This window comes from Camelina sativa, chromosome 6, assembly GCF_030686135.1.
Source record: "Camelina sativa cultivar CO46 ecotype springtype chromosome 6, ASM3068613v1".
Classification (NCBI taxonomy): domain Eukaryota; kingdom Viridiplantae; phylum Streptophyta; class Magnoliopsida; order Brassicales; family Brassicaceae; genus Camelina; species Camelina sativa.
In genome coordinates, this window is record NC_141885.1 from 22,415,366 (window position 1) to 22,438,935 (window position 23,570).

At 39.4% G+C, this 23,570-nt stretch overlaps 4 protein-coding genes and 1 non-coding gene across 15 annotated transcripts; 2 read left to right on the forward strand and 3 right to left on the reverse strand.

Moving 5' to 3' along the window:
* On the reverse strand, positions 1–1,581 carry LOC104792284 (uncharacterized). Of its 4 annotated transcripts, none has more exons than XM_087454466.1 (2): positions 865–1,581; positions 1–335 (listed from the first exon to the last, which is right to left on the reverse strand). In XM_087454466.1, the coding sequence occupies exon 1, from the start codon at positions 1,228–1,230 to the stop codon at positions 865–867; it is 366 nt and encodes a 121-aa protein (XP_087310592.1). In that variant the 5' UTR covers positions 1,231–1,581; the 3' UTR covers positions 1–335. The 4 variants fall into 4 exon arrangements, with proteins under 4 accessions (XP_087310592.1, XP_087310591.1, XP_010516703.2 ...); XM_087454465.1 differs by having other exon boundaries at positions 1–365; XM_010518401.3 differs by having other exon boundaries at positions 1–431.
* A 708-nt stretch (positions 1,582–2,289) lies between these two features.
* LOC104781930 (late embryogenesis abundant protein 18) lies at positions 2,290–2,890 on the reverse strand. Its single transcript, XR_015559777.1, has one exon. It is a non-coding gene; the product is annotated as a late embryogenesis abundant protein 18 (transcript).
* Positions 2,891–4,894: 2,004 nt separating this feature from the next.
* On the reverse strand, positions 4,895–6,953 carry LOC104792287 (protein phosphatase EYA). Of its 2 annotated transcripts, none has more exons than XM_010518404.3 (6): positions 6,812–6,953; positions 6,240–6,486; positions 5,970–6,137; positions 5,797–5,890; positions 5,542–5,715; positions 4,895–5,397 (listed from the first exon to the last, which is right to left on the reverse strand). In XM_010518404.3, exons 2-6 carry the CDS (start codon positions 6,465–6,467, stop codon positions 5,138–5,140), a joined length of 924 nt encoding a protein of 307 aa, XP_010516706.2. In that variant the 5' UTR covers positions 6,468–6,486; positions 6,812–6,953; the 3' UTR covers positions 4,895–5,137. The 2 variants fall into 2 exon arrangements, with proteins under 2 accessions (XP_010516706.2, XP_087310596.1); XM_087454470.1 differs by having other exon boundaries at positions 5,970–6,154.
* LOC104792289 (MND1-interacting protein 1) lies at positions 6,817–15,296 on the forward strand. Of its 5 annotated transcripts, XR_015559779.1 has the most exons (5): positions 6,978–7,067; positions 12,384–12,422; positions 12,596–14,271; positions 14,364–14,482; positions 14,575–15,296. XR_015559779.1 is itself a non-coding variant. In XM_010518406.2 (4 exons), the coding sequence occupies exons 3-4, from the start codon at positions 12,631–12,633 to the stop codon at positions 15,091–15,093; spliced, it is 2,160 nt and encodes a 719-aa protein (XP_010516708.2). In that variant the 5' UTR covers positions 6,817–7,067; positions 12,384–12,422; positions 12,596–12,630; the 3' UTR covers positions 15,094–15,296. The 5 variants fall into 5 exon arrangements, 3 of the variants coding, with proteins under 3 accessions (XP_010516708.2, XP_087310595.1, XP_087310594.1); XM_010518406.2 differs by lacking the exon at positions 14,364–14,482 and having other exon boundaries at positions 6,817–7,067; XR_015559778.1 differs by having other exon boundaries at positions 12,596–14,482.
* A 311-nt stretch (positions 15,297–15,607) lies between these two features.
* LOC104792290 (putative pre-mRNA-splicing factor ATP-dependent RNA helicase DEAH6) lies at positions 15,608–22,997 on the forward strand. Of its 3 annotated transcripts, none has more exons than XM_019246923.2 (28): positions 15,608–15,728; positions 16,044–16,150; positions 16,247–16,377; positions 16,468–16,708; positions 16,773–16,844; positions 17,009–17,095; positions 17,457–17,490; positions 17,608–17,662; positions 17,982–18,041; positions 18,140–18,211; positions 18,403–18,466; positions 18,590–18,669; positions 18,786–18,853; positions 18,939–18,993; positions 19,107–19,164; positions 19,254–19,322; positions 19,420–19,488; positions 19,803–19,892; positions 20,196–20,282; positions 20,392–20,507; positions 20,588–20,654; positions 20,736–21,776; positions 21,855–21,917; positions 22,011–22,134; positions 22,209–22,309; positions 22,413–22,475; positions 22,601–22,673; positions 22,786–22,997. In XM_019246923.2, exons 4-28 carry the CDS (start codon positions 16,544–16,546, stop codon positions 22,830–22,832), a joined length of 2,880 nt encoding a protein of 959 aa, XP_019102468.2. In that variant the 5' UTR covers positions 15,608–15,728; positions 16,044–16,150; positions 16,247–16,377; positions 16,468–16,543; the 3' UTR covers positions 22,833–22,997. The 3 variants fall into 3 exon arrangements, with proteins under 3 accessions (XP_019102468.2, XP_010516709.1, XP_087310593.1); XM_010518407.3 differs by having other exon boundaries at positions 15,613–15,728; positions 16,468–16,662; XM_087454467.1 differs by lacking the exon at positions 19,107–19,164 and having other exon boundaries at positions 15,616–15,728.
* The last annotated feature ends 573 nt before the right edge of the window (positions 22,998–23,570 follow it).

The window sequence follows — 23,570 nt, forward strand, 5'->3', positions numbered from 1 at the left end:
TGAAAGCTTGAGCCGGCATGTAACACACCTCCGGAAACTATGATTAATAGAATAACAAAGACAAAAGCCAAGACCTATAGAAAAAGTTTACAAAGAGAATGATAGAAGGATCAAAGATCTAAAATTGCCCAATTGAAACTGAACGAATTCCACTAAGCTTCCCAAAAATCCTGTAAGCGCTGGAGAGTACCCAGAAGACCAGAAGCACTAAGAGAGCATACCGTAGTAAAACCATCATCAAACCGGCAGGAACAAAAGCAGAATTCATACCATCATAGAGAAACAGAAACCACAACCACCATACCAAACCATAACCCTATGGAGGGCGATCCAAACTAGAAGCAAAGAAAACCTTGTGAATCGACCTGAGACAAATCAAAGAAGACTAGCAGCTCTTACACGCGGACTCTCATTGACCCAGCTTCAGCCATCTACAAACCCAAAACTGTTACCAAAGTGTCTTTATATATGTTTTTAAGTTCATTGCGTTTGAGAGCAAAAATAAAAATTGTAGATTTAGAACTCGTTTTTTTTTTCCATCGTAGTGTTAGTGTATACAAAACAGTAGTTGATACAAAACTTATTGGAATATAAAAAAGAGAACATGTTTTGTTGGTTCTTCTTCATATTTAATTTCAAAACTAATAAAGGACCAACTCAAAGGCCCACGTATGTAGCATATCTAATATTTTAGGACTTTAGATAATACTAATGCGCCTTTTCGTGATAGCCCAACTAAATCTACCCGACGATCCGACAAAAGATTAAAAAAACATCTAGCCGACGATTGGTTGCAATTTTGTTTGTTTCTTATCTTCACTAAAAAATCTTCGTTATTATTCCACGTTAATTATCGATTTTTACCTAACAATCTTGAGAACAGAAATCAATGATCTCGACAACATCCAAATCCGAAAACGTAGAGGCATCGTTCCGAAGAAGCCACAACAAGTGCTCAAACAAGATCGAGTCGACATGATCAAGCCACACCACTCTACCAGTCCTGTTTAAACGGTCCTTGGCACGATCCTTAACCGAACCTATCAAGACTCTAAACGGGTATTCTTCGAGTACGTACGGTTCGACCATGAACTCTTTCTTCTCCTTCCCTACCACCACCCTTATGACCGGATCTTCCATATTCTCGGTGAGATTCCGGTATGCAAACCGCCTCGAGTTTGCTGAGGAGAGACGACGGAGTTTCATCACAGGAGAAATCAAACAACCCATTTGAGAGAAGAAGTAATAGATAATTCAATAAGAAAAATATATTACGAGTTTATAAACATCCATAAAAACACAAATGAATGGTTTTGGATTAAACGCGGTTTGATTTATGTAAAGCCCGTGTGTAAAGCTTACGGACGACAGATTTTTCACGCCAAGATTTGCTACGTGGCAAGCTATGGTTGGTTGATATTGTTGCGATGTTATATGTCAAGAGTTCGATGGCCGACCCACCGGCTAAACTGTCTTTCTCCGTCCACTTGTTTTTAGACAGAGAACGATTTCACTTGTACATATATGAAAGTTTTCCAGCTATATGTATATATCAAGAAAATTTCATTTTCTAACCAACGTTAATTAGACATATACGCAAACTTTGCATTTATATCATTACCAAAAAAAGAAAGAAAACAACTTTCATTTACATTCCGAACGGAAAATATTCATGTTACCGAATATCTTTATTTGTTATGGCTTATGAATATTTTCTGTTTATAAGTATAGTAGTATAGATTACGAATATTTTTCTTTTGAATGTAATGTTAAATTCAATTCAAAAAAATATATCGTTTTTACATTCAACATTTGTCCGAAAGATCAAATAGTATGGACTGTGAATATCGATTTCTATTTTACATTCAACATTTGTCCGAAAGGTCAAAAGATATATATGGATTGTGAATATTGATTTATAACAAATCGATGTTTATATCTACAATACCATTTTAAAAATCTAACATATATTTTTTCAAAAGCATTTTCACCATGGTTTCTCACCATTCTCAAATAGTAAATAAATTCATATACGTAATGGTTTTTCGCTTTGTGTCGATTTCTCCATCATTTGAAAAACTCACACAAATTAATTATTTCCTCATGGATTATAATAGCACTCTATGTAACTCTTTTATGTCCGATCCTCACCAAAGTTTAAAACTAAATAGCATCGACGTTCTGCATCATTTAGTAGCAAAACAAAGTTTTTCCCTCGTGCTTCGTATTCGCCTCCAATAAGCTCGCACACACAGATTATTATTTTTTTTTTTTATCAAAACACACAGATTATGTAAGTAAGTTTATTTCTGCGAGATTACATTATGAAATCTATCCATAAACATAAAAAGAAAATAACAGGAAGAAGAAAAGAAAAAAAAAAAGAAATCAAAATTTATAAAAACTACCCAAGGAAAATTCAAGACGGCTAATCTTATATATATTAGAAAAACATTCTTATTATATCGGTAAACTAGACCGTTAACTTAAGTATGATATATAAAGCTAGCTAGGTTTAGATCTGTCCTGGCGGGTAAGCAGCACCCGTAGATCGGGTAGGGTAGGTGGAGTGACCAGGAAGATGGTGGCCATGAACCTGAGCGTCAGCCGCATGCTCAGCCTTGGATTCGTGGAGGTCAGCCTTCGCCTGTGCCTCCTTAGACTTCTCTTGCTCTTCGGCCAACTTCTTCTCTTTTTTGGTCCTCGCCATCGTCTTCTCCGCATGACCTTGAGCCTTCGCGCCTCCGATGTTGAGCTTCTCCTTGGCCGTACTGGCCATGTCGCTGACCTTTTCCTTCGCCGACTGCATCTTCTTTCTTCTTCCTCCTTTCTCTTCTTCTTCTTCTTATGATCAAACTATAAACGTATTTTCCTTTTGCTTAGCTTTATGCTCTCCGATCTAATTTAACGACTATTGGGTTATCACCACGTGTAATACTCACATACGTGTCGTAAATTACACATATGTACGTCAGTATACGTGGGCTACGTACGAACGTAGGCACATGCAAATAGTCAATATATAGTTTCTTGAGTTTGCATTATCCTTTTCTCTCTTTAATTTTTTTCCTGATTTAATTATTTTACGGAAGTGTTGTATTATTTAAGTTCGCTATTTCATACAATGAAACAAACAAGCTGAAAAAATTAAAACATTTGATAAAAAAACGTTGATGTTATTTGGCTAAAAACATACTTATTTGGATTTGTGATGTATAGTTAATAGTTCCGTAAGTCATTACATTGCAAAGTGAGAGACTCGTTAATTCGCTAAATTGCCCATAATCATTATGCTAATGTTGTACTACGTTTTTTTGTTTCTTTTAAAAAAAATTGGCGTGTATACTAAAAATGTATTTTTTAAGATACTTCATATACTGTATATATATATATATATATATATATTTATATATATATATAGTTATATACATTATGATGAAAGTTATGACGCTTAGAATTTGAATAAAATATTCAAAAATGAGATAATATAATTAACATATCAACATATATAGAGAAAAATGATTTATACAATCTAAGTGCAAGATCAAATTTTTATGATTTTGTTTTTTTTTTAATTTTATTATTAGATACACCAAAAAAAAATGTATCGTGTTCATGATCTGAACTCAAAACATTGGGTGTACAATTAAATAATTCTCTAGACAGAAAACAGAAACCCCCGATGAAATTTCATGGAGAAGTCTGGATGGGAGAGATTTGTGAGGGACAATGCCTTGGGAGACCATGAGTTTCTTACCTTCAATAACAAAGGAGAGATGCGCTTTACAGTGCAAGGAGATGATCCAACCTCCACAGCCAATAACCTTCTTGGCTTCTTATTAAGATTTGCTATTCTGATTAGTATAAAACAGTGAACTTGACAATGGCATTAGTTGATTTACACGTTTGATGATGGAAACAGGTCGCATTAAAACAGAACAAGAAAGATGTAGTAGTCTTGCCCCGACAATAACAGCTGAATATAATGGAGGAGGAAACTACAAAAGGAAGCTCAACTTTGGGATGCGGAAGGCTAAGGAATCCCAAAATTCCAAGAGGACCGAGAACGACGCCAGCGTCCGAAGAGATTCTGCCGGTGCTTCTTCGTCTTCTGCTGCAGAGTTCATCATCATCATCAAGCGATCAGACCTCATATTCATGGTATATTGGTATGATAAGACAAACCAAGACACTAAAACACTCTATTGGAAATCTGATTTGTGAATTTCAAGGCACTTAACACTCTATTTTCAGAGGATGCCGAGTTCTATTCAAGAGAATCTTATGCCGGAGGAGAGAAAGATTTTCAAGAAACATCACCCAAATATGAAGAAGTCATGGGATGTGGTTTACTTGGTATCAGAGACGGAAGCAAGCTTCTCTGGTGGATGGAAACGTTTGGCACTTAAGTATCCTCTAGCAGTTCGAGACACTTGCATATTTACATTCCTCAAACCAGAAGAGCTGATTCTCTCTGTCTCAAAACCGTAAGAGGAGACTCACTAGTGATGATGGATGTGAACGTGTCTTGAAAGACTGTTTATAAGCGTTGCCTTGAATTTTATGTTAGGTTTTTTAAGTTGGTATCTGAACTTAAACCGAATGTATTATCAGATGGATCTCTGACTCTCTGTAGCTTGATATGTTTCGGACCAATTTTAGTATGTTCTGTTTGTTGTTTCCGTTGGAATTTGACTGAGGCAGATGCAGAACAACTATTCATCATCAGAGGATTCGGAGCTATATTATAAAATCAAGTTTCTGGAAAACATGAACCAATAGGGAACTTAACGAGTTTCTCAAACAAATTCATGTCTCACTTCTTCTAAAGCCAAAAAAGACCAACCAACAAACTAAAGATTAACAGTGAAGCACTATTTGGATAGCTCAACTCTTTAAAAGACCTAACATCAAAAGGCTGATATTGATGTTATCAGAAGGCTGTTTTTGATTGTTATGTTGCTGGAAAGAGAAGATTACACATTCGAACAAACCAAGTGAAGTAGGGAAGGTTATAAATACCAAATGCTGACTTAACTCACCCTAGTAATGTATAAACACTGGTGGGTTTGAATATGAAACCTATGGCTTTTTTTCGGTTACATGCATAATTTACAAAGAAAAAGCTTCTTGAGAGTTAATCAGTGCTGGTATCAGCATCAGAGTTCCCATATACTGCAGCAAAATAGTAACTCACAGTCTTAGGTGTTATGCCAGGGAATCTGTGGGTGCTATCCGGTTGCAAATCAATCTTAACAAATGGCCATTGCATTGCCTGTGCGGCTGCACACTCTTCCCATCCATCCCCGATCGCACAGAATCTGAATTTTGGGTGGTTGAAGCGCTCCTTGATCCATTTGAAACATTGGAGTTTCCCAACATCTATCGAACTGCACACTGAAGAAAGGCAAAAAGAGTTTAAGTTAACGATGTAATTTTTGTCTACATAGAATTGCAAATGCATGAAGCAGCTTGCAGAGTAGCAAGTAGCAACAACTATGTGGATCTGAAGTTAAGTATCCCATTGAAGGAGACGCTTACCATTTTCATGTCTTAGGAATGTATCTAACCGGAAAAGTAGGCACTTCACCAGGCTTGGTATGAGGGCCCCGGAAGTCACTAGAATATGTATATCTTGAGAGCTTTGATCGATTGCACTCGTTCCATCAACAGACTCTTCTTTCACACATGAACACTGCTCCAAGAAAGCCCTTGCTGCAATTGAGACAAGACCAAACTCAGCAGTAGAAGAGAATAGAGAAATCAACCACAAGAAGCAGACAGTTCAACATTTACCTGAGGAAAGCCACCCGTCTGTGTATTCATCCGTTACGTTATACAACTCATCCAATACACTCATGGCCTCACTGTCAATCAAAGGACGCAAACCCTGCAATGATAAAGAGAGGCTATTTGTATTTGAGCCGTATAACATCAGTCACAAGTAACATATGGAACATATCAGGTACCTTTCCGTATTTGTGCGCAACAGCTCGATGCCTGTACGCAAGTCTCCTCTTGTTCAAGTGATCAGTAGGAGTAGTAAAGTCATCTTGTTTAAAGTCATACCCAGAAAGATCCTTTCCGTCATCGTACTGTCTCAAAGAATCAAGAAATGGCTCATTGCATTCCTCAACCTGCAAAAAACACAAGACTAATGTTTTGTAGGTGACAGAGTTTACGGAGGAAATCTCATAATTATCTCGGGTTTGTGAACTTATCTTCAAGAAAAGACTTACTTGCTCGTAGAAGAAAATATCGTCACATATCTTAAGTATGTGATCCTCCCACATCTTCCCAATCTCCAAACCTCTTTTAACATCTTTAGAGCCATTAAAAGACTCAGCATAAGTCCCATTTAACAGAGATCTTAGTAAGATAAGAGTCTCGTCCATGTCCCATATGTAAACATTCACTGGTCCCCCAAAAAATAAAGGTCCGAGCTTTTGTGATGTATTATCATTCATACTCTGCCCTCTTCCCTTACTGTAAAAAATTAAATCCACAGATCTCATCAAATGACAAAAAGATTCAGGAGTTCACGGCACCTACATGTGGCTACTAATTCACTAATGAAACAATCAGTGAACAGTGGACTGAAACAAGTTTCATGGCGGAAACAAAACCAATAAAAATCCCCAAAAAGAGCAAACATTTCAACAAACCCATGACAAATTTAACTAAACAAAACCTAAGAAACTTCGATATTAACGATTCAAGGTCAACTCCATAAAACAAAAAATTAGATCTTTCGAATCAAACGAGGATCGATGACAGATAACACGAAGTTCAAAATTCAAAAAGACCATACCTGGCTGGCGATAGGATGAGCTAGATGGAGCTTCAGGGGACTAGTGACGACGACGATACGTGTGTTTCAAAGTTCGCAGACCAAGGGAGGAGGACGTAAACAAGGAGCAAACACGGCGTCGTTTCATCCAATTTAGAAAAGCCCAGTTAGGCCCATTAAGTTCGACAGTCAGAAAACACACCACACACCACCGGAAGAAACTTACCTAAAAAAGCTGGTCTCTTTTTCTTCTTGCATGTCCCTTCTTGGCTCTTCTGTCTCTGTTAAGTCGAGACTTAACGGTCACTGATTTGAAATAGAATAAGAAAGAAAGGAGAATAGAAGAGAATAGATAGGAGGCAAGAAGAATAGAAGGAGGCAAGATTTAGAGATTAATATTTCATTCCTAAGATAAGAAACCCTACTGTTCCCAGTTTCCTTAAATACACAACACAACTTAAAACGACATAGTATTAACTTGAAACACTCTTATTCAGAACCAGTCTTTCCCACACTCTTATTCAGCCACTTTCATTCATCTACTTCTTTTCCCATTGCCTAGCTCTCCATCCACTGGTCCTCATCTTCTTCTTCATTATAGCCAGAGGAATCCGCAACCTATCAATACTCTCCCGAAGTGAACTAACCTTGTCCTCAAGGTTAATATCTGGATACTGCTCGACTAAGGAAGATAATGATTCCTAAGTTGCTTCGACGGATGGAAGACCCTTCCACTGCACTAGAACCTCGGTCCCTCTTTTTTGATCACTACTCCGACGTATGTCTGTGATGGTATCAGGCTCAGTTGCCCATTCCAACGTAGGAGTGAGTATAGGCGGCAATTCCTGGACAACATGAGTGACTGGAACAGCTGTTTTTAACTGAGAGACATGGAAAGTAGGATGAATTTGGCTATAAGCAGGAAGCTGCAGTCTGTATGCGACTCTCCCAATCTTCTCCACAACTTGGTAAGGACCAAAATACCTCTGTGCAAGCTTCTCATTTCTCCTTTGCACTAGTGACTTTTGACGGTAGGGTCTCAGTTTTAAGTATACCCAATCCCCAACTTGGAAATGAACATCCCGACGATGCTTATTAGCCCCTTTTTGCATCTTCTGTTGAGCTACTTCTAGGTTCTCCCTCAACTCGACGAGTAAACTGTCCCGATCCATTAACAACTCTTCCACTAATGCATTCACTGTAGGCGTTACCCCGTAACACAATAGTTTTGGCGGTTCTCTACCATAAACAGCAAGGAACGGTGTGGCTTGGGTGGACGAATGGTACGATGTATTAAACCAATACTCAGCCCATGGTAGCCACTGGAACCAAGAAGTGGGTCGTCTGCTCGCAAAACACCGTAGGTACGTCTCAAGACAGCGGTTCACCACCTCGGTTTGCCCATCAGTCTGAGGATGGTAAGCTGTGCTTTTATGTAAGGAAGAGCCTTGCAGTTTAAAAAGCTCAGACCAGAAGCTGCTCAGAAACACACGGTCACGATCTGACACAATGGTCTCCGGAAACCCGTGCAACTTAACTACCTCCCTCATAAAAGCTTCAGCCACGGTTTTAGCAGTGAAAGGGTGTTTCAGCCCAATAAAGTGACTGTATTTAGACAGTCTATCAACTACAACCAGAATAGCATTGAATCCTTTGGACTTTGGCAAACCTTCCACAAAATCGAGACTGATATCAGACCAAACCTGTCTTGGAATGGGTAATGGAGCTAGGAGTCCAGCAGGCGATAAGGTGGAATATTTGTTCTCCTGGCATACTTGGCACCTTGTTATGTATTCCACTACATCTTTTCTCATACCTCTCCAATAAACCTCCTGACACAACCTCTTGAAAGTCTTGAGTGCTCCCTTATGTCCACCAATTGCACTTGTATGGAACTGTTCTAACAGTTTAGGAATGAGACACGATCCAGCTGGTATAACTAGCCTTCCGTCCTTAAACAACACCCCTTTCTCCAGAGTATACCCTTCTTTAGTCTTTTCTCCCCTCTCCAGACCTTGCAGGATCTCAACCAACCCGATATCTTTCCTCACTTGCTCCATCAACTCCTTCCGATCAATATTCATCGGCGCTACCAAGGTCAACTGGAACAGGGTGTCGGTGGGAGGTCTCCTTGATAATGCGTCTGCTACTCGGTTTTCCACTCCTGGCTTATACTCAATACGGTAGTTCAGCCCAATGAGTTTGGCTGCCCATCTTTGTTGCACTGATGATACCGCCTTTTGATCCAAGAGATGTCTGAGACTTCGTTGATCGGTTTTAATAACAAACTCTCTTCCTGTCAAGTAGTGCTTCCATTTGGTGACCGCTTTTACAATAGCCAGCAATTCCCTTTCATAAACAGATTTAATGTGACCTTGTGAAGAGAAAGCTTGACTAATGAAAGCAACCGGGCGACGCTCTTGCGATAACACTGCTCCTATGCCCGATCCAGATGCATCCGTCTCTATGGTGAATTCTTTAGTGAAATCAGGCAACACCAAGACTGGAATGCTAGTCACGACAGTTTTTAATGCTTGGAAGGCTCCTGTGGCTGCCTCAGACCAAATAAACCCATTTTTCTTAAGTAGCTCTGTTAAAGGCCTCGCAATCTGTCCATAGTTTTTGACAAACCTACGATAGTACCCTGTCAACCCGAGGAAACCTCTGAGCTCTGTGATAGTTTTTGGTTCAGGCCATTGCAGCATTGCAGAGATTTTTTCTGGGTCTGCTGCAACTCCTTCTCCCGTTATCACATGACCCAAATAAGCTACCTTGGTCTGTCCAAAAGAGCACTTCTTAAGGTTGGCATAGAACTGATTCTGTTGTAATAACTGCAGAACAACCTCCAGGTGCTGCACATGCTCCTTAAGACTCGGACTGTATACTAAGATATCATCAAAAAATACCAGCACAAACTTGCGTAGATAAGGCCTAAACAAGTCGTTCATTACACTCTGAAAAGTGGAAGGAGCGTTTGTAAGACCAAAGGGCATCACCAAGAATTCGTAGTGTCCCTGATGAGTCTTGAAGGCTGTCTTGGCCACATCACTACTCCTGACTCTGATTTGATGATATCCAGACTTAAGGTCCAACTTAGAGAAGACCATTGCCCCATTTAGCTCATCAAGAAGCTCTTCAATCACCGGAATGGGGTACCTGTCAGGGATGGTCACATTGTTCAATGCTCTGTAGTCTACGCAAAACCTCCATCCTCCATCTTTCTTTTTGACCAAGAGAACGGGGCTTGAGTAAGGACTCACACTAGGGCGTATGATGTGTGCGTCAAGCATTTCCTGGATCAGTTTCTCAATTTTGTTCTTTTGTACAAATGAGTACCGGTATGGTCGAAGGTTAACCGGACCTGCTCCCTCCTTTAGAGTAATCGCGTGCTCACGATTTTTGACTGGTGGCAAGTGGTTTGGCATCTGGAACACGGACTGATAGCGTTTTAACAACTGTGATATCTCCCTTCCTATTTGTGCCACGGACTCGCATTCTTCTTTTTCGAACAAAGTAGTTAACTCCAATAGGTAGGCTACTCCCTTCTTTCTCACCATCCTCTCCATAGAGTTTAGGGATACTTGAGCCTTACTCAGAGCTGGATCCCCTACAATGGTTACCCATAACGCCCCAATCTGCCAACTTAACTTAAGCAATCCCCAATTTGTTCTGGTATCTCCCAGCGAAGCTAGCCACGGAAACCCCAATATGACATCTGAATCCTTAATGTCAAACAGCAGGAAGTCTTCCACGATGTCGACCCCTTGGATTTCCAGCAACAACCGTGAACATTTTCCACTTCCCTTGAGAACCTGACCTCCTGCCACTCGAACTCCAAACTTTCTGTGTCCAGCTACTGGCAACTCAAGTTCCTGTACCAACTTATCAGAGATAAAATTTCGGGTAGCTCCTGAGTCTATCATTACTACCACTGACTTACCTTTGATCTTACCTCTCATTCGCATAGACTGTTCTGCAGAGAAACCTCCCATGGATCCCAAGGTTTCAGTCACCATTTCAGGATCTTCATCTTGTTCCACTGTAGGTTCCATCGTTTTCTGCTCCGCCAACTCCAAGTGTTCTTCCTCTTCCTCAACCTCCACACACTTAAGTCTCGGTTGTCTGCATTTGTGACCACTGAACCAACGATCTCCACAGTGGCGACATGGGTTATAACCGCTACCTGTGTTGATTTTGTTTGTCCCTCGTGGTGCCTCTGTTGGTTTCCGATAGGACTGCCCTTGTGGAGAGTAAGTATTGTTACCCGAGGATCGTGCGAAGGAACGCCCTTGTAATCCGTTGCTCTCATTTTCTTGAAACTCCACCAGTCTCGCCATATCCACTATGGCTGTCATATCCACCGGACTACTACGAATGACCGGATCACGCAGATTCTTCTTAAGTCCTCTCAGGAAAGCAGCTTCCAACACTTCATTGGACACCTGAGGCAGCTCTACCGATAACTCCTCAAACTGCTCACGGTACTCATCTACCGACCCCTTCTGTTGAATGGTTAGCAGTCGGTCCATAGCAGAACACCCCCTGCTCGGTTTAAACCTCTCCCTAAACCTATCCCGGAAATCCTTCCAAGTAGTGATACGCAACCTATCCTCCGAATTTCTCCACCATGTTATTCTCGAACCAGTTAGACAAGCCACTGCTTCGTCCAACTTTTCATACTCCGGTGTGTTGTTCATAGCAAACCCTTTGTCCAACCTAAACAACCAATCATCCGGATTTTGTCCTTCAAACAAAGGTAGATCTACTCGTTTTCGAGGCATACCTCCCCTGTTTTGTTGATACTCAAGTCTCTGAACCGCCGTAGGAGTTGGTAACAAACCCTCAGTCGGAATCTCTACTCGATGCGGTGGATTAGCGAGACGCGGAATCACCGTCGGAGCTGTTATCATCCCTTCAGTCGCTCTAGGGTTAGCTAAAGGCAAAACCCTCTCAGATCGACTTTGCTCTCCGCTCCCAGAAGCCGCAGCTGGGGTTTGAGGAAGAGCCCCGGTCGTCGGAGTCGTGAACCCCGGTGGAGTGTTGCTGCGAGTAAGCGTCAGAGCTTGGACATGAGCGTTCAAACTTTGGACCATTTCCCACAACGCCGCCATCTCTCTGTCCCGTCGAGCTTCTCGTTGGTCAGCCGATTCTGTTGTTTGTGGTGTCTCAGCCACCACGCGTGACTCGAGTTCCGAAGTGCCTTGTCGTGGATCCGGTGTGGAAGCCATAACTCTCAATGAAAGCACCAAATGTTAAATCGAGACTTAACGGTCACTGATTTGAAATAGAATAAGAAAGGAAGGAGAATAGAAGAGAATAGATAGAAGGCAAGAAGAATAGAAGGAGGCAAGATTTAGAGATTAATATTTCATTTCTAAGATAAGAAACCCTACTGTTCCCAGATTCCTTAAATACACAACACAACTTAAAACGACATAGTATTAACTTGAAACACTCTTATTCAGAACCAGTCTTTCCCACGCTCTTATTCAGCCACTTTCATTCATCTACTTCTTTTCCCATTGCCTAGCTCTCCCTCCACTGGTCCTCATCTTCTTCTTCATTATAGCCAGAGGAATCCGCAACCTATCAGTCTCTACCGGAGTTCGTTCTTCTCAGCAATCGCCGATCAGTAAGTTCTTCTATACTTGTTTCCAATGTTTAAAAATCTGTGGTTTTTTTTTTTTAATCAATTAACACACCCATTTCTACTGAATCTGGTTTTGATATTCATTTGAGGATTCCAATGATCTTCATCACTCAATCAAATCTCTGTGGATTTTTTTTTTTGTTTTTTCCTTTCAGATTTTCGTACATACAAAGACGTGCGTTAAAGTCTGATGGGGTGTACAGTGAGAGAGAAGCATGTTAGGCCAAACCGGAAGACCCGATCCGTGAAACCCGAATTCGATCCATGTTGTTTGCTCGACCGGACGGGTCTATCGGAATCAATTGTTGATTCGCGTCTAAAGCATCTTATTTATCATCCGGGTCTTCTTGATTCGTGTCCAGAGTCTAACCCTAGTGGCAATTTCGAGGAGAATGGTTGGGGTTACTGTACGGAGGAGCAATTAGAGGATATATTGCTCAAACATTTGGAGTATTTGTACAACGAAGCGATTTCGAAGCTTGTTGGATTGGGTTATGATGAGGATGTGGCGTTGAGAGCTGTTCTTAGTAATGGGTATTGTTATGGTGGTATGGATGTTATGTCGAATATTCTGCATAATTCTTTGGCTTATCTTAAGAGTAGTACTGGTGAAGGTAGTAATGAGGACAATGAGGACCATTCAGAGACGGTTTTCACTGATTTGAGACAGTTGGAGGAGTATTCTCTTGCGGGTATGGTTTATTTGCTGCAGCAAGTTAAACCTCAGTTGAGTAAAGGTGATGCAATGTGGTGTTTGTTAATGAGTGAGCTTCATGTGGGAAGGGCGAGTACGATGGATCTACCGAGTTCTGGAAAGGGGAATAATAGTAGTAATGTAGAAGGAGTTGATGGGAGTACTAGTAGTACTGTGAATGGTGTTGGTGGTGTTGGTAGTGTTATCACTCCGGCATTGTGTAGATTCCATGGAGGTTGGGGTTTTGGGAATGGGAGCGGACCTAAGTTTTCCGGTAACGGGTTTTCTTTGTGTGGGGAAGAGTTAACGTTAAAGAGAGAGATTGATTGTCCGAGGAGATTTAATCTTTCACCGTCAATGAAGTCTTTGTTGAGAGAGAATGTTGCAGCCTTTGCTGCTGGGTATCGTGCTAGTATGGAGCAAAAGAAGCAGATGCAAATGCAGTCTGATACTAGTGGTAATAGCTTGTCTTGCACAGCTGCTTCTGCTGCTAAACTTTCAGAGATGTGTGAGCAGCCACGGAAGTCGGGGAGTGAAGAATGTGTCAGTTCAGTATTGGAGAAATTCCGTGATCTGAACCTTGATGACAATGCTGATTCAGCACCTGAGGAGCTAAAGGATGATGCTTTGATAGGACTACTTCATCAGGTTCAGGATCTCAAAAAGCAACTAAAGGACAGGAAAGACTGGGCTCAGAAGAAGGCAATGCAAGCTGCCCAAAAGGTCAGCGATGAACTGACCGAGCTTAAAACGTTGAGGAGTGAGAGAGAAGAAACTCAACGGTTGAAAAAGGGGAAACAAACTCGTGAGGACTCAACCTTGAAAAATTTATCAGAGATGGAAAATGCTCTTAGAAAAGCTAGTGGTCAAGTTGACAAGGCAAGCGCGATAGCCAGGGCACTTGAGCACGAAAATGCAGAAATCCGGGCGGAAATGGAAGCTTCCAAATTAAGTGCATCAGAATCTCTCACGGCATGCATTGAAGCGTCGAAGAAAGAGAAAAAGTCCTTGAAGAAACATGTGGCGTGGGAGAAGCAGAAAATGAAGTTGCAGGACGAGATTACAGCGGAGAAGGAGAAGATTAAGGCACTCCATAGGAATTTAGCTCAGATCAGACAAGAAGAAAAAGAATATGAGGTACCACGAAATGCATTATCTTCGTTTACACACCAAGAAATCCTCTGGATCTTCACAATTTTTGACACTGTAACCTGTGGGAGTCCTTTTAGTTAGGATTCAAGATAATGTACCCGTCTCTTTGAACCGTGGTCGAACTACCCTGACAGAATCAGTGTTGAGATCTGTTCCTAAGGAATTATTACTTCTGTTTATACTTTTCACGGGCCAGGTGTACCCTCTATGCTGCTAGATCGATCGTATTATCGTCTATTTTTGGGCAGTTTTCATGTTCTTTTCATCTTGTTAAATATGTATCTGCAGGCGAAATGGAGGCAGGAGCAAAAAGCTAAGGAGCAAGCTTTGGCTCAAGTGGAAGAAGAACAGCGCTCCAAGGAAGCAACCGAGGCATGCAACAAGAGAAAGGTGGAAACCCTGCGGTTAAAGATCGAAATAGACTTCCAGAGACACAAAGACGATCTTCAAAGACTGGAACAAGAGCTGTCTCGGCTCAACAAAGCCTCTTCGACTGACACAAGCCTCCAATCCAATAACACCTCTCACACAAAGGGGAAATCAGACAAGTCGAAGGGAGAAGCAATGTCTAATAAGCTGCTTGAAGAGCTGGATAAGCTTGATGGGTCATATGAGAAGGAAGCAAACTGTGACCGGGAATGTTTGATCTGCATGAAAGATGAGGTTTCTGTTATGTTTCTCCCTTGTGCACACCAAGTTGTTTGTGCGAGCTGCAGCGATAGCTTCATGGGCGGTAGCAACGCGACCTGTCCGTGTTGCAGAGCTCCGGTTCAGCAGAGAATCCGTGTCTTTGGAGCGAGTTCTTAGTATTAAAAAAAAACCGTTATCTGGGTTTCCACGATTAATCACAGCACAGGTTTCATATTGTCTCTTATCTTCAATTTGAGGGTTTTGGACTGTTTTGCATTTGCTTAAAAATATTTGTTTTGAGTTGTTAAAAGAAGATGTTGCCTGGTTTATGATCTTCCCAGGATTCACAATGTAAGTAAATAAAATTCTACTTTCCCTAACCCAACCCTGAGACGCCGTCGTTAAACTCAATGAGCCATATGAATACACTTGATATGTTTTTTTCCTTACCTGTGAACCTAAAATAAGTTAAGGCGCTTGAGCTTATCAATCAAGTTTCATTTGTTATCACAACAATACCAAGTTTGTCTAGAAGAATTTTGGAAAGAAATCACTAGATATTTTCAATAACCTTAACCAGACCGGTTTAGACCGGTACACCAATTAAAATTATGGAAATTCAAATGTTCGATATTAAAAAAAAAAAAAAGGCTTCAGAGTCACGTATAAATAGACGTTGGTACATTAAAACGGAAAAAAAAAACACATTCGACGCAGAATCCGTTTGTCTTCGGAGAAGAGACTTGAGTCGCCGCCGGTGAATACTCTTCGATACAATCCGCCGTACGATTCCTTTTACTCGGCTTCCTTTGGTAAGCCTTATAACCCTACCATCACCTTCCTTCCTTCTCCGTCTCTGCGAGTTTTCAGAAAACCTAGATCTCCTTAGGTTTTAACCCTAATCTTTTAGGGTTTCTACCTTGTTCGATCATTCTTAAATTATTTGTCTCTCCTACTTGCTGCCTTCGCTTGGTTTTCGATTCCTAGGATTTTCCCCTTTTTAGTCGGAGTGGTTTATGTGTATACTCACTAACTCTACTTCTCTGTGAACAAGTGATTTTGACAAATTTGGCTCTTCTGATCATCGAAATCTGTGTTGATTCCGTGGTGTTTGTTTGTTATTGCAGTGCAGTGAGAATGGGGAGCAAGGATTTGAACACCTGGGTTTCGGATAAGTTGATGGTTCTGCTAGGCTACTCAGAAACTGCTGTTGTCAAGTATCTAATTGCCAAGGGTAAATTTCGTTTTGGAACATTAAAGCTAAATGAAGAACTTTTGGTTATTTTGATTTTTATCTGACAAAGTGGGATTTTCTTTTTTTTTTTTGCAGCTAAAAAATCAGAATCACCAGATGAAATCGTGAGTGAGTTGTTGGATTACGGGTTTTTTTTGTCTGGTGATACCCGTGCTTTTGCAGAAGAAATTTATGCCAGAGTTCCCCGGAAAACCGCTGGTGTGAATGTGAGTTCCTCTATGCTCTTTTTTTTTGAGTGGGAAAAGAATGTAATGTATGACATATATAGAGTTATAATTTGATTTGATTTCTTTCAGCTCTACCAGCAACAAGAAGCAGAGGCAGCGCAGCTGTTGAAGAAGCAGAAAACTTTTTCCCTTTTAGAGGCTGATCATGATGAAGATGAAGGCAATGCAGAGAATCAATCTGCTTTGGAAACAGGAAAGTCAAATAAAGGACAAAAGAGGTTCAGGAAGAAAATTGAGGATTCGGAAGACTACGACGATGATGAGGCAAATTGTTTTCTATTCAATGACAGACTTCCTTTTTTCCTTTATGGTAAGATATAGCACCATAGCTCTTCTAATAATGTGATACCCTTTCTGACTTAACAACAATGCAGGTGGTTATTATTAGAGAGGACAAAAGGAATGTTAGGCGAAAGGTGTCCGAAGGCGAGGATGATGGCACTGAGGTATATTTGGCAGTTGGCTATTCTTAGGGTGCTTGCATTTCAGCTATGTTTTGAACTGTTGGGAAAATATATCTTATTTGGTAGTGTGTAGTTATGTGTGGACAATGCCTGCTTTCATAAATGATATGCTGACAATCTGCTTCAATCGTGTACATTTGCCACAGTCTGAAGAGGAAAGATTACGTGACCAAAGGGAGAGAGAAGAACTAGAGCAGCACCTAAGAGAACGTGATACTGCACGGACAAGAAAGGTGTGTCTTCTCTGTTATGTGCACCGAAAAGATCCCTTGTTTTTAGTAATTCTTTGTGTTATTTGCATACCTCAGAAGAAACAAGCTATCTTTTCTCATCTTGACATCCTTTTTTAGCCAACCAGCTGCGTTGTTTTGCGGAAAAAATATACAAGAATAACTAGTATAGATCTTCTTTATCTTGGTTTAAGTTAGAAAACAGAACTGCCAAATTTTCAATTTAATATGCGATTCAATCTTGTTTGCTTAGATGCTTTTGCTAGTCAAAGAAAAGTATGTAAGGGTTCATTTATCGGTTTGTTATTATTTGGTATCTGATCTTTTGTTACTAACCTGTCTCTTTATTTTCTTTAATGAACAGCTAACAGAGCCAAAAATGTCAAAGAAAGAGCAAGGTACGGCCTATTTTAGTTCATGCATGAACACGTATAAGCATCTTCGTGTTAAATTATGGGTAAAACCAAAATTTTGTTTCTACGGACTTATTCAGAAATTCTTATATTCCAAAACAGAAGAGGTTGCTCGAAGAGATAGTGCTGTAGAGAAGGGTGATACACAACCCATAAGGTACTTCTGGAGTTTCTCTAGCTAATAGTTTCTTCCCTGCATCTATGGTCTGTGATAATTTCTTTTTGAGAGAGACATAAACAAATGCATCCATATTGAAATACAGTAACAGGTCATGATTGAAAATGTAAGGTACTTATGGGTTGAATATCATACTATGTAAAGTTGCCAAGTTGATTTCCAGTTAAGAACTATTCACGTCGTCAACTGCCTCCTCATAAACAATCATTAACAGTCGTCCTATTGTTTGAAAATTATTTCTTTAATGACTTTATACTCATTCATTGTTATTGGTTATGTTTTGTTGGTTTTGATTCAGGAATTTCTCACGGCAAGAATATTTGAAGAAAAGGGAACTGAGGAAACTGGAAGAGCTTAAGTACTTTTAAGAGTTCTTTTTTTTTTACTTTGGAATTTCTGTACCTATTTTACTGTTGATCCTGAATTGACTTCTCCTTTCTCCTCTTTTCTTCACAGGGATTATCTGGAAGATGAATCATACCTTTTTGGAGATGAAAAGCTCACTGAAGCAGAAATTCAGGATTTTAGGTAATCATGACATCTTTTGTACCAAGGTGCAGCTTGGTTGCTTTGGTGATTATAAAAAGTCACAGTAGTGGCTTACTTTTGGGAATTTTTTTGTAATAATCTGAAAACTCTATGGTATTATTCAGATTTGCTAGGATTTCTTAGTTACTGGCTAATATAATTGAGCATTGGTTAATCTGATACCTTGACAGATACAAGAAAGCAATCTACGAGCTCATAAAGAAAAGGACACAAGAAGAAGATAATGTAGGAGAGGTAATTGCATCTTACTGGACCTTACTTAAGTTTTGACCGTAAAAAGAAGTGTCTTAATGGTTTTAGTTTTTCTTTCTTCTGAATTATTTGTACTTCTCTTTTTTCAACCTCTTTGGAGTTCAGTATAGAATGCCGGATGCATATGATCAAGATGGAAGTGTTGACCAGGAGAAGAGATTTGCTGTTTCTGTACAACGTTACAGGTGAGAAAGGATGCATGACTTGGAATCCATAACATTCTACTTTGCTTACACTTTAAACATCGCTCGATTTCGTGTTGTGAATGTCTTATGGATGCTCTATATTCTTATTTGATTAGGGACACGGGTTCCACGGAGAAAATGAACCCCTTTGCAGAGCAAGAAGCTTGGGAGGACCATCAGATTGGTAATTTTCTGTTTTAGCGCTTTTATTATCGACCAGTCTTGTTTTAAATGTATGCTCTGTTTTACTAAATGATATTGTCATGCAGGAAATGCAACATTAAAATTTGGTGCTAAGAATAAGCAGGTCTCAGACAATTACGAGTAAGATTTGTTACTTTTTTGTCATAGTCTTATCTTATCTTAATTTCGAATTTTACGTTTGACTAATTATCCTTGCTATCACTTTGACCAAGAATATATAATTATTTTTGCAGGTTTGTATTTGAAGACCAAATAGACTTCATAAAAGCATCTGTGTTGGCTGGTGATAATGTATTGACTATGACACCTATTAGGTCTGTAGTATGTCCTTTTATGCAGTGATTTTTAGCTGACTAGTACTACTCGTTTTTTCATTACAGTATGAAGACGCAATGCCTGCTAAACCATCTCAAGAGTCTACTGGGAAATCGGCTTTTGATATGCTTCGGGTGCACCTCTTTTATCCACTTACCCTGTTTGAAGTTTTCCTTTTCAGGAGTTAAAAGATTTTCTGACTTGTTTATATGTTATTCGTTAATGAATCAGGAGGAGAGAAAAAATCTGCCAATTTATTCATATCGTGAACAACTTCTTAATGCTGTGAAAGATCATCAGGTGATTCTTCCTTTTTCACTTGTTTTTTTGTTGTTATTGATTCTTACTCTTAAATTTTAAAATGATCCCTAATGACAAAATCATTTCATCAAATACTAGAGAAGCTTTCTCTAGCAAATATCATCATGACGTAGCATTTGAGTGTATGACATAGAATTAACAAAGAAGAAATTTATGAGAAAAGCCTAGCATATCTTATTATTGATGTGTTTTTCATTATGAAATTGTGCATACAGTTTTTCTTTTATTTGGATAACAATTTCTTCTTTTACATGTATGATTCTTACCCTTTTTCCTCATTTTTAATTGATCAGGTTCTTATCATTGTGGGAGAAACGGGTTCTGGCAAGACCACACAGATACCCCAATATCTTCACGAAGCTGGTTACACAAAGCATGGAAAGGTACACTTGACCTAAAGCACACAATCAAATGAATTATTAGCCTTTAAAGCAAAAAAGAGGAATTTAAGTGTCATCATTAAATTTCTGTGTTATTTGTTCTTTAGATGAGCTTTAGCATGTCCAAGTTGCCACAAGCAAGTCTAGCTATTTAAGTTTTCTGCTTTTCAGAAGCTAGCTTATTAGAGTTTCACGAGGACTGCCTTTGTTTGTGGCCAGAATTTTGAAAGTATAGAAACAAGAAAGACAGACATTAGGCACACGATTTACTTTTAAGCAGCCTAATTATTTTTTGTCACACGGCAGGTTGGTTGTACGCAGCCTCAAAGAGTTGCGGCTATGAGTGTGTCTGCTCGTGTTGCTCAAGAGATGGGTGTCAAACTTGGACATGAGGTACATTTTCTTTTTGTTTATCTTAACATTTTTCCTTTGGCAATTGTTTGTTACACAATTTCGGACTAGACACTGCAAGAAACTAAATCTTTGGTGGTGCTTGTCACAGGTTGGCTATTCCATTCGATTTGAGGATTGTACGTCTGAGAAAACAATTCTGAAGTATATGACTGATGGAATGCTTTTGCGTGAGTTGCTTGGTGAACCAGATCTGGGCAGTTACAGGTAATTAACTTTCCTTGCCAATTTGTTTTAGCATGGGGCATGTGAAATATTCTTTACTTACTATTAGCTGATCCTTTCAGTGTTATCATCGTGGATGAGGCGCATGAAAGAACTTTGCACACCGACATACTATTTGGATTAGTTAAGGCAAGTAGATACCAATCTTTTTACTTCACTCAGTTAAAGTTACATCTTTGGATATGTTACTGATCTCTCTTCTTATGGCAGGATATAGCACGGGCTCGACCTGATATGAAGTTATTGATATCCAGTGCAACCATGGACGCAGAGAAGTTTTCTGATTTCTTTGACCAAGCCCCTATCTTCAGTTTCCCAGGACGAAGGTATCCAGTTGACATTTGCTTTACTACTGCACCTGAAGCTGATTACATGGACGCAGCAATAGCTACTGTGCTTACAATACATGTGAAGGAGCCACTTGGGGATGTTTTGGTCTTCCTCCCAGGTCAAGAGGAAATTGAGGCCGTAGAAGAGAACTTGAAGAACAAGATTAGAGGTTTGGGTACAAAGATCCGCGAACTCATTATATGCCCAATTTATGCTAACCTTCCAAGCGAACTCCAAGCAAAAATATTTGAACCAACTCCTGAAGGGGCACGAAAAGTGGTGCTAGCGACAAATATTGCTGAAACATCATTGACCATCGATGGTATAAAGTATGTCGTTGATCCAGGCTTTAGCAAGATGAAATCCTATAACCCTAGAACAGGGATGGAATCTTTGCTTGTAACGCCTATCTCTAAGGCTTCAGCGACTCAGCGAGCTGGCCGAGCTGGAAGAACAAGTGCAGGGAAGTGTTACCGCTTATACACTGCGTATAATTACTACCATGACTTGGAGGACAATACCATACCTGAAATTCAGAGGACTAATCTCGCTAGTGTGGTGCTTTCTTTGAAGAGTCTTGGAATTCATAATCTGCTGAACTTTGACTTCATGGACCCTCCACCTTCTGAAGCGCTTATAAAGTCGTTAGAGCTTCTCTTTGCTCTAGGTGCTCTCAATCAGCTCGGTGAATTGACTAAAGCTGGTAGGCGGATGGCAGAATTTCCCCTTGATCCAATGTTGTCGAAGATGATTGTTGTTTCTGACAAATACAAATGCTCCGATGAGATCATATCAATTGCTGCTATGTTGTCCATCGGACCTTCTATCTTTTACCGTCCCAAGGACAAGCAGGTTCATGCTTACAATGCAATGATGAATTTTCACGTTGGAAATGTCGGTGATCACATTGCTTTGCTCAAGGTCTGTAAATTTCTCCCCACCAGTCTTTGTTTCTTTGCAATCTCACTGTTTATTGAAATCTTTTTTGTTTTGTGAAAGATTTACAATTCGTGGAAGGAAACAAACTACTCAACACAATGGTGCTACGAGAACTATATTCAGGTACATAAGTATATTTATACTATTTTTCATCATCCTATGTTCTAATTATCTCGTTTTTATATGTAACATTGGTTTTGAATCCTATGTGTATAGGTTCGGAGTATGAAAAGAGCCAGAGATATTCGTGATCAATTGGAGGGTCTTCTTGAGAGAGTTGAAATAGAAGTTAGCTCAAACTCGAACGAGTTGGATTCAATAAGAAAATCCATCGTAGCTGGTAACTATCTTTAATCTCTAATTCATCAAAAGCTATATTAGCTGTTTCTAAAGAAGCTGTATACTTATGCTCAGGTTTCTTTCCACACACTGCCAAGCTACAGAAGAATGGATCATACCGAACAGTGAAGCATCCCCAAACCGTGCACATACATCCAGCCTCTGGTTTATCTCAGGTTCAGTTTAAATTCTCACTTACTAAAGAATATAAAGTAAAAGTCGATAAATTTTAAAATGCTGGATACTGATGAAATGAATCTTCTTCGATAATATCGTTAGGTATTGCCGAGATGGGTTGTATATCATCAACTAGTTCTTACCTCTAAGGAATACATGCGACAGGTAAAAACATTCTCTTCTTTTCTTTCTAGACCACATTTTGGAGGGTTTTTAATTTCAATAGGTTTAGGTTGATACTTCTTCTGTTTTTCATTCTTCGGGCTTATTCTTTCACTCTGGAATTGCAGGTAACAGAGTTAAAACCCGAGTGGTTGATTGAGATAGCTCCACATTATTACCAGCTCAAGGATGTTGAAGATGGTATATTATTTCTCTACTTTCTCTTTGGTCTAAGACTTTCATTTTTTCTACGGATAAAGAGTCGATCTCTAACACCAAATCATCATCTCACTGCCTATGTTTCTTTTTGCAGCTGCATCCAAGAAAATGCCCAAAACCAGTGGCCCAGCTGTGGTGTAGGCGGTCTCCAATCCATACAACATTTTGTATTTTCTAACTGTAATAACGTTGTCATTAGTATCTCACAAAAAGGTTGATTACATTCAACAACAGATATGTAAGAGAACTAATGGGATCTTTTTAAAATTATAAAATCATATATTAAACGTTGAAAAGAATATAAAATATACCATCACAAATTTTAAGCCAAAGATGTATAACAAGATGGAACAACGATCACAATTTTTAAGTGCAAAATCACGAATTTTTGTGGAGCAAAGGTTCAACTTGAAATGAAAAAAGAAAAAATTTTGGGTTCATCCCTAGGGTAAACCACTATCATTCACCATTTCCTTATCATTCACCGTTTCCTTATTAACCAATCAAAACATAACAAGTTGCCATTTCATGTCACATATCATATTTATAAAATAAATCAAAATTAAAATAAAAAGACAAAACAAGTTAAAATAAATCAAAATTAAAATAAAAAGACAAAACAAGTTAAGAAAACCAATTCTGTAGATTTTTTATTAAGAAAACTATGTTGGTTTAGGTTTATAAAACAATGATTAGAGTTTAGATTTTACAATTAAACGAAATCATATGTCGGTTTGGGTTTACAAAAAAGTGGTTAAGGTTTAGTTTTTACAATTAAACACAATTATGTGTCGGTTTGGGTTTACAAAAGAGTAGTTAGAGTTAGGCTTTAGATTTTACAATTAAATGAAATTATATGTCGGTTTGGGTTTACAAAAG

Bases quoted from the DNA above. Each gene is read 5' to 3' on its own strand.
- LOC104792289 (XM_010518406.2), top strand. From the start codon at position 12,631: ATGGGGTGTACAGTGAGAGAGAAGCATGTTAGGCCAAACCGGAAGACC. The intron at 14,272-14,574 runs GTACCACGAAAT...ATGTATCTGCAG, and splicing joins AAGAAGAAAAAGAATATGAG to GCGAAATGGAGGCAGGAGCA.
- LOC104792287 (XM_010518404.3), bottom strand. From the start codon at position 6,467: ATGAATGATAATACATCACAAAAGCTCGGACCTTTATTTTTTGGGGGA. The intron at 5,891-5,969 runs GTACCTGATATG...TTATCATTGCAG, and splicing joins TTGCGCACAAATACGGAAAG to GGTTTGCGTCCTTTGATTGA. The intron at 5,398-5,541 runs GTAAGCGTCTCC...GCCTTTCTTCAG, and splicing joins ATTCCTAAGACATGAAAATG to TGTGCAGTTCGATAGATGTT.
- LOC104792290 (XM_010518407.3), top strand. From the start codon at position 16,054: ATGGGGAGCAAGGATTTGAACACCTGGGTTTCGGATAAGTTGATGGTT. The intron at 18,854-18,938 runs GTAATTTTCTGT...ATTGTCATGCAG, and splicing joins TTGGGAGGACCATCAGATTG to GAAATGCAACATTAAAATTT. The intron at 22,476-22,600 runs GTAAAAACATTC...CTGGAATTGCAG, and splicing joins CTAAGGAATACATGCGACAG to GTAACAGAGTTAAAACCCGA.
- LOC104792284 (XM_087454466.1), bottom strand. From the start codon at position 1,230: ATGGGTTGTTTGATTTCTCCTGTGATGAAACTCCGTCGTCTCTCCTCA.